This window comes from Nicotiana sylvestris, chromosome 6 (assembly GCF_000393655.2).
Source record: "Nicotiana sylvestris chromosome 6, ASM39365v2, whole genome shotgun sequence".
NCBI lineage: Eukaryota > Viridiplantae > Streptophyta > Magnoliopsida > Solanales > Solanaceae > Nicotiana > Nicotiana sylvestris.
The window spans coordinates 9,393,682-9,405,988 of NC_091062.1; the positions used below are offsets into that span (position 1 = coordinate 9,393,682).

The 12,307-nt window shown below is 34.5% G+C and overlaps 1 protein-coding gene across 2 annotated transcripts; it reads left to right on the forward strand.

Moving 5' to 3' along the window:
- Window positions 1-943: 943 nt before the first annotated feature.
- On the forward strand, window positions 944-11,332 carry LOC104212718 (probable RNA-dependent RNA polymerase 5). 2 transcript variants are annotated; one of them, XM_009762068.2, is made up of 19 exons: window positions 944-1,537; window positions 3,321-3,537; window positions 3,619-3,754; window positions 4,003-4,077; window positions 4,214-4,367; window positions 5,276-5,477; window positions 5,567-5,654; window positions 5,842-5,982; window positions 6,426-6,500; window positions 6,629-6,700; window positions 6,858-6,964; window positions 7,099-7,247; window positions 7,669-7,894; window positions 8,671-8,896; window positions 9,134-9,276; window positions 9,859-10,030; window positions 10,148-10,286; window positions 10,369-10,532; window positions 11,008-11,332. In XM_009762068.2, exons 1-19 carry the CDS (start codon window positions 1,117-1,119, stop codon window positions 11,281-11,283), a joined length of 3,183 nt encoding a protein of 1,060 aa, XP_009760370.2. In that variant the 5' UTR covers window positions 944-1,116; the 3' UTR covers window positions 11,284-11,332. The 2 variants fall into 2 exon arrangements, with proteins under 2 accessions (XP_009760370.2, XP_009760372.2); XM_009762070.2 differs by lacking the exon at window positions 944-1,537 and adding an exon at window positions 2,359-2,660.
- Window positions 11,333-12,307: the final 975 nt, after the last annotated feature.

Below are 12,307 nucleotides of genomic sequence, written 5' to 3' on the forward strand. Positions count from 1 at the left end.
CAACTGTGTATTTTTACTTTTTTAGGTAAAATCTGTATAAAAAAATTAGAGCACCGTAATTTAGAGCTATATAAAAAATTATAGCCAAAATAATTAATTTCAAACTATGTATTTTTTTTGACTTTTTAGATGTCTTGACTATTTATTTCAATTGTATAAACCTTTATTTTCAGGTCAAATTCAAAAAAAAGTTAACTAAAACTTTATTATTTTTGGCCAAATAAAAATATTTAGCCTAAATAATGTAGTTCTATCCAAGTTTTGTTATAAATTGTATTCGGAAAAAATTATCTAAAAAAGTAATATTCTTAAAAAAGTAAAAATATATTTTATTTTTCAAAAAAATGCCACATATATAGAAAAATCCACATGGCAGACGAGTGCACCCACACTTTTTATCCCATCAACGTCTAGGGGTAATGACTCTCAAAAAGCTAAGTTAAGGGGTAATTAAGACCAGACATAGTTCGGGAGTATACTAATAATTCGAGCTAAATTTAGGGTGATTTAGAGTATTTTGCCAAAAAAGTTTGGAAAAAGGAAAAAATTTGTATGTGCAAACGGACTCTTAGGGGTCGTTTGGTAGAGTGTATAAGAATAATGCTGAATATGGTGTATTAATAATGCAAGGATTAGTAATGCATGTGTTAGTAATGCAAGCATTAGTTATGCAGAGATTATTTTTTATACATTATTTGGTGTGGTATATTAAAAACTAAAATGCATTGCATAATTTTTAAAAAAATTAGTTGTTTACAAAAATGCCTTTAAGGGACTTTAAGGACAATTTGGTCTTTAGACATACTAATGCATGCATTGATAGCCTTGGTATTACTAATACCATGATTTTGCTATACATTAGCTATACCCAGGATAATACCAAATAGATGTATAACTAATTTGAAAAAGTGTATCAAATAAGTATTACTAATACACAAAAATGATGCAAGCATTATTTTGTGTTATGCACTCTACCAAACGACCTCTCCTTCTTCCTACGCATAGGAGCACATTAACCAAGCAGACAACGTTCCTCTTCGCCAGTCACTTTGAATTTCCAAAACCCCTCAACTTCTCTGTCCAAAATCCCAGTTTTCAGCAACAATAGAAATTAAAATGGGAGATTTTTACTCTTACAATAATGAAGAAGTAGTAGAAGAAGTGATTAAACTTCCACCTTCAGTAGAACAAATGCTAAACCAAATCTGCAAAAATCAGAGACAAAATCCAATAGATGAAAAAGTACGAAGACTTCTTTTATCAATCGGAGAAGAAGGTTCACTTGATATTTTGAGTAAAATCTCAGTTTGTCAAATTAAAAAAACACTCAGTGGATTTATTGTATTTATGGCAAAAAAATATTATCAGTCCGAAACTCAACAGTTTTATCAGCAAACTCCAGTTTCATCTGCTGAAAGTTTTTTTCAGTCTCCTCAAATTCAAAGGATTTCTCTTTCTTCTCCAAATTCTTCTTCTTCTTCAGTAAATTTTTCTCCTAGAAATGGGCCACTTTTTCAGGCTACTGTTCATAATAATGGTAAGTTCCCATTTTTTTTCTTTCTAATTTTAAGTTACACTTTTTTGTAGTGATCAAGTGATAATTGTTACTAAACTTAGTTATTACTATTAATTATTACTGTAATTAAGTGATAATTTTTTATGATTGTTGCATGTAAGTTTTTTTTTTTGGTTGTTCTATTAGCTTCTCACTTACGCTTATTTTATAAGTTATTTTCAATTTTATTTTTTTATGAAGGACTACGTGCAATTATCGTTTAGGTTACTTTTGTTGGGAACAAAAACAAAGTGAAAATTATTTTGATCAATTTTTTTCATGTTTTGTTATGTTATTTTGATATGATTGTTGAAAAATTTGTCAAGTTTTTTTGTCTGTTATAGGTAACTTTAGTTGTTTTTTTGGGGGGTGGGGGTGGGGGGGTGGGGTTGGGTTAATAATGGAGATGAATGAGTGACTACTTTTTTTGTCCAAGTTTGCATTCGAGGGCCTTAGTTGCTCCGGTTTTCAAAATATTTTTTAGAAATATTGATAATAATGATGTTTTAGTTAATTTTGGAAAATAATAAAATCCCAGACACTGTCTTTTTCAACAGAAGTAAAACAAAAAATTAATCTTTTTCTTTTACAATAAACCCAAGAAACTTTTGTTGTTATCACTTTGACCTCCAACTTAATTCTTTTGCTGATATTCTTTTATGCCATTCTATTATTAAAATTTTCACAATTATTTTTCAGTTTATTCAATTATCAGTGTAAGGACCCGTTTGGCCATAGATTTTGCCAAAATAAACTTAGGATTTTATTTGGCAAATACATGTTTGGCCATAGATTTTGTCTATATTTTGGCAAAATCACAAATCCCGAATCCCAATTCCAAAACCAGCTCAATAGCTGGTTTTGGGTGAAATTCCTAATAATACACATGTTTTTCCAAACTAAATTTGGGAAATATGTTTTGAAAATGTATGTCCAAACGCATTTTCATCTTCAAACCAAACTTCACCCAAATCAGATTTTTCAAAACAAATTTGAGAATATATGGCCAAACGCTAGCTAAATGTAAAGTTACCTTGGGGTGCGGCCTTTATTCTGTACCCTGATGAACGCGGGACTGCACCGGGCTTCCCTTTTTTATCTAAATGTAAAGTTGGTCTTACGGTTTTCATATTTGCTTGATCAATTTATTCTAATTGTTGTACTGGTACTAATGAATTTTTAAATTATTTTTTTTAAAGTATGTATTGATGGAACATGAATTTTATACCTATGTTCACATGATAGAGGGGATTCTAGCTTACCATTTGGTTTAGGTGTCTGAAGTTTGAACTGGACTCTTTTCCCTAGTCCCCACTAGTATGATGCTCGGACTCTCTGAAATGTCGTTGGGTGCGTGTCGATTCCTTCAAATGTAGTATATTTTTGGAGGATCCGACACGTGTGCAACGGCATTTTTGGAGAGTCCGTGCAAATATAGAATTTGCTACAATATTTTAGTATGTGTTGCATGGATGCTCCGAGGGTCTTTTTTGAGCTGATGGTCTCATGGAAACAACCTCTCTACCCCCAAGGTAGGGGCAAGGTTTGCGTACACTTTACCCTCCCGGACCCCACAATGTGGGATTATACTGGGTATGTTGTTGTTTTTGCTGTTGTTGCATGGATGCTCCCTCCACTTTTCAAACTCTAAAATCCTCCATGTAGCAAACTGTCTGGACATTTTGAGTTATGCTTAATGACAATCTCGTACAAATTTTCTATTTGTTGCGTTCAAGAGCTGTAATTTTTCATTGGCTGTCTGCAGACATAGTCGGTGATGGATCTGATTCTCCAACATCTGCTCCACAAATGCTATCACCTCCAACAAGTCCCGAAAGAACAAACTTTCGAAGAGATAGTCATGATCCTATGCCATCTGAATATAGAAACAGGGCTGGCATACAAGGAATAAGCAAACAGTTGCTGGCACTCAGTAATCTTGAGTTCAGGAAATTATTTTTGATTCTACACTACATTGGAAGGTAATCTTAACATTTATTCAATATTTAATTTGTGATTTTTATACTACTACAATTTGGTAATTTGGTCGATATCAATTGCAGGAGGAAGTTGGAGGATGTCATTATGCTTCATGATGTCGGTGAAATTTTGGATATGACATGTCAACCTATGGCTCATTTTGAGTCATATATTTGGACTAAATATGGTCATCTTTGTGAAAATGTTAAACGGGTGCAGGTGATGTTGCAATTCAAATACCGCTCTTGTATAAGTGAATCTATTTTTTTTTCCGAGTCCGGATTTAAGGTCTTGGTCCCAATCCACTGATGTTGTTTTTCCACATTTAAAAGCTTTTACATGAGCTTTTATGTTTCTATCTTTTGATGTAGTTTTATCATTAGTATTTACTGATGAGAGACTTGCATAATAATCTCTAAACTCTAGAATTGGTAATCCAATAATTGCGTTATATATGTGTTTTCCAGTATCTTGATTGGGATTCCGGAAGGAGTCATTTCTATCATTGCCATGTTTATTCGGATGGAAGCTATGCTTTTAAGGTCAGTTTTTCTCGCGGTTATTACTCCTTTTGCATATGAAGTGTTTTTAAATGCAAAAGGAAAGAGGGCAGCATTTCCCATTCCGCTGAGCTATTATATCCATCTTTTGACCTTTTATTTCCCTTCCTGGCGTCAGGGTCCTTACCTGAAAGCAGAAAGAACCCATCTACAACAGTCATTAGGAGATGAAAATATATTGGTTGTCAGGTTTATGGAAGAAGCCCCAAGGTGTCCACAAGAGATTGTTAAGAATGGAATTCTTATTGGTTTGAGGCGCTATCACTTTTTTGGTAATTACCTTATCTATATGCCGTCTAATCTATCTTGTTTTTTGAAAAATGAGAAGAATTTCAAACTTCCCTTTGTTAGATGTTTTCACGAGGATTGATGCTAATTTTGTGCTTTCTAAAATTGAAGATTCTCTAATTACACTTATTCATACCTTAACATATAAGTAATAAGGTAGAATAAATAGATTGAATAACACTGAACCTACTGATAACTAAGTCTTAATCCAAGCTGGTTGGAATCGCCTAGGCGGATTGTTTGTTTCAGTCAACTTGTGTTCTAAGCTAAATTTGCTTAATTTTAAGAGTATGTAGGTCTTTTGAGACAATTTCTCTACATGTGATTTTAGGTCTATCTCATCGTCTTTATCATCTTTAATTATCGTATTGTCACTTCTTCTATAAACCGGTGTATATGAAGGTCTACCTAAGACATGCCCCAAACAATCTTACTTGACCTCTTCTTATTTTATATTTTGTGTGATACTTGCACCGTAGTCATATATAATCTTGTCTTTTCTTGAATAATCGTAGATCCATCTTAACACGTGTTTCTACAACATATATATGTTTGGTTCTAACTTCTAAAGCCCAACGTTTGCTCCCATCTAACATCGGTGGTCTTCAAACATGAAAGTGTTGTACTGAAAGAGCAATTTTTTTGCTTATTTATCTACAATCACTTGTAATTAAAAGAAATCCTCGTCTTAGAACCTTTGCATTGGCCTATGTCAATGTGGATCTTCTGTTTTCACAAGTAGCTTTTTAATGAAGCTTCTCATGTTCCCTATCAATGGAAGTGTCATTCTCACTAGTATGCTCAAAATCGGGGTGGGAAACCCCTGTGAGATTATTGTTTTCAAGTGTTTATGATGCCAATGAGGTTTTGTGTCATTGTGGTACTTCTGCAGTTTATAAGGATGATGGGAAGAAGAAAAATTCAATGGACAAAGAGGAAAAGATCGATACAGTCAAATGCTACTTTGTTCGAATGGAATCTCTTAATCCTTATGAAAATTTAACTTACATTTTGTACGACAAGATAGTCCACAAAGCAAGGTGTCGTTTCATGCATGTACATATGGTCTCTAGCATGGCTAAATACATGGCCAGGTTTGCTATTTCCCCGACTGTTATAACTTTTCATTAATTAATTGATACTTGCTTTCATTCTGAGCTACATAGTTACTCTGATAATGCAGGTTCTCCCTAATTTTATCCACGACAGTAAAGCTTCAAGTTGATCTGAATTCAGTGAATATTGACAGAATTGAAGATATATATTGTCATGTATATTGCTTATCAAACATATAATATGTGTATATATAATCATGTATACTTTCATTGCTATTTCCTTTTCTTTGTGCGCTTCGATGCCATCTCTTGTCAGTTATCCTGTTCTTCGATTATCTCAAGATAACACACTCATTTTACTATTTAAATATCACCTTCTATTTTTGGAAATAAATAATTTCAGGACAAGAATGGACGTACTCTCTATGACGAAGATGGAAAACCCCTTATACACACAGATGGGACAGGATATATTTCGGAAGATTTGGCAAGAAAGTGTCCACAAGATTTTTTCAATGTGAAGTATAAGAATGCCAAGTTAGAGGTAATCTGGTTGGACCTAGTTCACTAAGCATTTTCTTTTGTAGCAGAAACTTGGAAGGATGTGTTCGGATTGCAGATTTTGATTTCCTTTTTAATTCATTTGAAATTATGTTTTTTTTTTATTTGCACCGGGTGTCCGAGTCTCTAAGAGCCCCGACTAATCCCGGGGGTGCACAGGCCCTCGGCAAGGAGTTTCCCGCAAGTGTACCAAGGTTAATTTAGGTTTTACCCAGTCCGATGGCCCTCATAATTCAATTGAAATTATGTTATTTTCTTAATGTTCTTTAATTTTAGGCAATGCACACGAATCGGTCTCTTGCTCGGTTTGCTTCATGCTTGTATTGATTTAAATATCTGACAAATTCATCGTTCCGTTTCTTTGCAACAATTTCCTTTCGTCTCTCTTGAACAACTTTCTATTAAATTTTGAATTAACTATTTCAGAGATATTCCAATGGTGTTGAACCTGGGGAGAATTCATCCGAGGTGGGAGAGGCAGAATTTCAGAGTGGGGAACCGGTAAATGTTTTTGATGTTTTATCAATTGATTTGGATTCCAAACTGCTGCAAATTAGCAATCTGTTATCACTAAACAAGCTCACCTTGTTTCTTATCTATTCAGTTTACATGTCTCTCTCTCTTTCTAGCCTTTGTTAATGCAGTGCCGTCTATTCTACAATGGTCTTGCTGTAAAGGGAACCCTTCTAGTCAATAGAAAGGTAAGATCTTCCTTAAGACACCGTCGATCAAAACCAGTCTGTTCCATTTTAATTGGCTTATTGCATGGCAGTGTTATAGCAGATTTTTACTCTATTATGTATTTAGTTTGCCAAATCAACTTCTTAATAGATACAATGTTCTGTTCTTAAATATTAGCTGCCACGGTGCACGATTCAGATTAGGCCTTCAATGATCAAGGTTGAGGCTGACCCAAAATTGTCAAGAACTCGAATGTTTAACTCGCTGGAAATAGTTACACCTAGGTATTTTGTGCTTTTTAGTCAATTCAATTAGTAGAAAGATAAAGTTTCACCTTGGAATCTTCGTCGGAACATGAAAATTAAAATGCTACTTTCATGACTGTGTGCAACTAACATCATTTATGTTCTTCTTTCAGTTTTAAACCTCGGAATACTTATCTATCAAGAACTCTTATTGCTCTGTTGACCTATGGAGGTGTTCCGGCAGAGTATTTCTTTGATATACTGAATAACACTTTGGAGGAGACACAAAGGTTATACTCAGATGAGGTGACAGCACTAAAAGGTAATTCTTGGTTTAGAAAAAAATTACAATAAAACTAAGTCTCTTTGCAATTGTTTATGGTTATAATCTACCACGTATAAGGAGAAATGTGGACCTTCAGATACTATTACCCGAAAACTTTAAACTTATGCGTAGTGTTGCTTAAATTTCAGCATGCGGTAACATTTTGGTTCTCAAACTTTCAAATGATGTCTTGAAAACATTACATGCTTATTTGCACAATTAACAAGCTGGTGCCTGTACTGGTTTTAAATAAACATTGTCTGAAGCCTTCTTTCCGATTTGATACAGAAGCTTTAATCGTAGTATTCCTTTACCTGCATTGATCTTAAAATGCATGACTCTGTTCTAAGTATCTGTTGATTGCTTTACCAAATCAGACCTTTACTTTTTTTGTTTTATTGGTTATATCTCCGTGCAGTTGCAGCGAACCATAGAGATCGTGATGATGCCTCTATTGCCACGGGTATGATAATGGCTGGAGTACCTCTCTGTGAACCGTATCTTAGGTGTTGCTTATCTTCCTTGGCAAAGGAAGAAAGAAATGGGCTAAAAGGAGGAAAACTTCCTATCTCTGATACTTTCTATTTAATGGGGACAGCTGATCCGACGGATACTTTAAATCCTCATGAAGTCTGTGTTATTCTGTAAGTATACTTTAAATGCATCATATATGACCCTTGTAATCCAATTCCTCGTCAAAAAATATACCGTGCACATACGGAAAGTAAAAGTATTTGTACGCACACAAACACATACCCTATGTCCCAATTTATGTGACATTGTTCGGAACTTTCTTAATTTTGACCGTGAATTCGGACATAGAATCTTTAAGTTTTTTGAAAATTTACATATTTAGAAACTACATAAAAAGTATTATAAGCCAGAATAATTAATAATTCAAAATATTTAAAAGAGATGAAAAAATCGCGGTCAAAAGAGAACTCGTTTGACTCTCGAAATCCTAAGGTTCCATATAAATTGGGAGGGAGTAGTTGAATCTCCTTGATATATTGGAAAGATTCTATTTTAGTGGTAAATGTGGCTAAAAAATTGCTTTATTTCAGGTTCGAGCCCTAGACATGCATTTTTGCATTATTTTGACTCCCCTTATTAGAATTCCTGGCTTTGCCACTGGCTAGGTGCTTTTACCATGCACCACGGATTTGCACTTTAGTCAAAGATACACTGGGCTCTTTCTGTATCGTCGTCAACTTAGCCATTGATCGTCGGAACGTCTCATCAATCCATATTTTCTTATTAGTCTTGAGTAAAAGTTTAACTAACCTAATAAGTAATTGTTTTGACCTAGTAATTTCAGCACATGTATGTTTGTAACTTGTGTCATCTTTTGATGCTATGCCTTTACTTTTAAAAAGTCAAACTGGAAACTTACAAAGTAAAACTCAACAATTTTATGCAGTGAACACGGACAGATATCTGGAGAGGTACTAGTATACAGGAATCCCGGACTTCATTTTGGTGATATCCACAGACTACTTGCTGTCCCAGTGAAGAACCTCGGTGACGTAGTTGGAAATGCTAAATATGGAATATTTTTCTCGACCAAAGGTCCAAGATCTGCAGCCACTGAAATTGCTAATGGCGATTTTGATGGAGATAAATATTGGGTCTCTCAAAACCCCCAGGTAAACTTTTTATTACTTCTGGCTAATTGTTCTAATTTCTTTGCTTAATGATATAATTGAACTGTCTCAGATTGCGCCATTCATTTCACTCTACATTTCCAATTAGAAATGATAATGAGAAAACAATAAATTTTAAAAACAAAATGGAACATATCGTGCTGTCTTTTCATTTCTTGAATGATTGAAAATACTCTATGAGTTCTGTCCAATTTGAGCATATTATGTTGCATTCTTCAGCTCTTAAAATATTACCATGCAAGTAGACCGTGGTGCAGAATCCATTCAACACCAAAGGCATTGCATAGGGAGCCCAAAGACTTCTCTGCCGAGGAAATGGAACATGAGCTCTTTCAGACATTCCTAGAAACTAGGATGCCAAAGTATGTATTATTGTATCACCTCAGTCTAGAATTCCCTTTTTTTTGCCCTCCAAAATTGTAATATGTCTCTTTGATATTGTTGAAGACATAATTAAGTAAATAAAAGTGTGTTCTCTCTCTCAAAGCTTAAGTTTTTAGATGAGATGATCACACACTTCAATATGGTATCAGAGTAGGCAGAGGTTCTGCCTGACCGCCACTCAATATCAAAAAGAATTTTCACGTGCTTGGCTCGTAAAAAAGAATCAATCCCACACATGAGGGGGCATGTTGAAGACATAATTAAGTAAATAAAAGTGTGCTCTCTAATAGCTTAAGCTTTTAGATGAGATGGTCACACACTTCAATAAATATTATCTGAAACATGTCTTCTCGGCTCCATGAAGAGTGCAACATACAGTTTCTGTATGCGTGAATAGTAAAAATTGCTCATCCCGAAAAAGTCCCCGAGCTAATGATTCTAAGCATTTAAATCCTTGGAATTTCTTCAAAATATGGTCCTTTTCAACATCAATGAAAAAACTTCCTAATTCCTCTTGTGAAGATGTCTTAATTCTTATTTAAACAAGAATGCTCTTTCAGCTATAGTATGGCTGACGCTTCTTCAAGCTGGTTGGCGCTCATGGATAGACTTCTGATGTTGAGGAAGAATAACACCACAGAGAATGAAGAGACAAAGACCATGAAAGAAAAGTTGTTTGAGTTGACTGATTTGTATTATGACGCTATAGACGCCCCCAAAAGTGGGAATAAGGTTGGTTGCTTTGACCTGATCTCTGTTTGATATACTTATTAACCGTCATTTACTTAATCACTGTACGCTCTTTAAGTGAGTGTTTCCTGTTCCCTAAATCTTAATTTCTACCCACAGGTCTACATCCCGAAAAGGTTGAAAGTGGATAAGTTTCCACATTTCTTGGAAAAGAAAGAAGAGTATATCTCTACTTCAGTACTAGGAGAAATTTATGACAGGGTTAAGTCCTTTAAAGCTGAAGCAGCAGTTGCAGTAGGCAAGTGTTTGATTCAAGATATTCATTGATTTCAATTGTATTTTAGTTGTGGATGTGATATATCTTGTTTTTGTATGTCCAGAAATCAAGAAACTTCCTGCTTTTGAGGTCAAAATCCCCGAGACATGCTTGAGGTTATGGGAGGAAAGGTACAAAAAGTACAGATTTGAGATGATGCAAGCGTTGAACACCAGCAGTGAATCGAAAAATGACTTAGCGGACGAGGTTGTTAAAAAGTACAAACAGGTAACCTTCTTCTATTAATCTTAAGCAATTAATTTCAACCATCATTGTGAGAAGGGAAAAAAGGTGAAAAATACCTTCTACTATATGATATATCTCTTAATGTTACCTTCCGTTGTACTTTGTTGCTAATCATACCTTTGCTGTTATCAAATTGTCTCACATTTTCCCTTGGCCCTAATGGATCTCCATCGTGGATCGTAACTAAAGTATAAACGAGGCTAGCTCAGTTCATGTGGGAGCTCCGTTAAAGGCAAGACTCCAAAGTATAACTTAGGGTAGAACTAGATATTTCGTATAGTATAGTGGTAAATTTGGACCTTTTCCCTTGTAAGATGACATCGTGAGTACCACGAAGGTTTCGGTGGGGGAGCTTTCAATACAATAACTATGAGTTCAGTTCTCACTGTCCCCATTTCTCCATTATCTCCTGTGATTCCCCAATATAATATCATGAATTTTGCAATTTTTCATGTAGTTGCTATATGAAGCGCCGGATATGGAGGAGAGTGCAAGGAGCACAACGGACATATTTAACGATGCACTTGCTATTTATCGCGTTACTTATGATTATGCAAAGGCTATCGGAGACGTCAAAAAATGTGGTTTTGCATGGAAAGTTGCAGGTTCAGCTCTTTGTAGACTTCATGCTGAGCTTCATGCAAAAGAACATAACCAAAAAATCATGGCTGTGTCACCTTCTATATTGCACAAATTATTGAACTTGAGGAACAAAGAAGTGTCTAACAAGTAAAATATGTATTGACAATTTAGTGTATATATTGCTTTTTCTTGGGTTCTTATTTTTTTTTCCTAAATGACTTTTTAAAAAAATCTGGATATTTTAAAAAATGCAGTCAATGTTGGACCAAATCTTTAAGATGAAAATCATGATCTTGTCAAATCATGTGGAAGTGTACCTGAATCCACGAGAGACAATGAAATCCTAGGTCTTGCGATTATTATTCTTTCAAACCAAGACGAAGGGTATTAGAAAAGAAAACCTACGTGACATTAGCCCTATTTATATTGCACAAAACTTTTGTGTTTTTAATTTAGTCGAACATTAAATTAGAAATTACAGTATCTACATATAAACAATCATACTTTATGAGGTGTCATAGAGACATTTAATTATAAATCTTAGCAGATTACTTTTAATTTGGGAGAACCTTTTAATAAAAGCAAACAATATACACACAGTATATGCGCAAAGTACATAATTTCTAACAAAATCTCGTTGTTGGACTACACATTATATATAACCTTGTAACTGTATATTACCTTATGAGCTCAAAATATTGGGAAATTTTCATAACTATGCAATGATAAACAAAACATTACATATTATAGCACAAAACTACTACTACTACTTACCATATGATGACTGAAAGAATCTTACGTTATGTAGCAACATTTATCGAAAAATAGACCCCTCGCTTTAGCCTAATAAGAAGATGAATCATGAAAGTATCGAGAAGGAGATACGTCAAATTTTTGTTTATGGGAAAGAGAAAAAGGACCAAATTAATAATGGATATCATAAATGATAAGGATGGAAATTGGATATTTTTTACACTATATAGCGGAGGAGTTAATGTTATTGATTGACATTAGGAGTGGCAAACGGGCGGGTAGGATCGCATATGGTTCGGGTTGAAAACGGGTAATGAAAAACGGATAAATTATCCGACTCCACCCATATTTAATACGGATAAAAAACGGATTAACCGACAGATAATATGGGTAACCATATTATCCATGACTTCTTGCATATG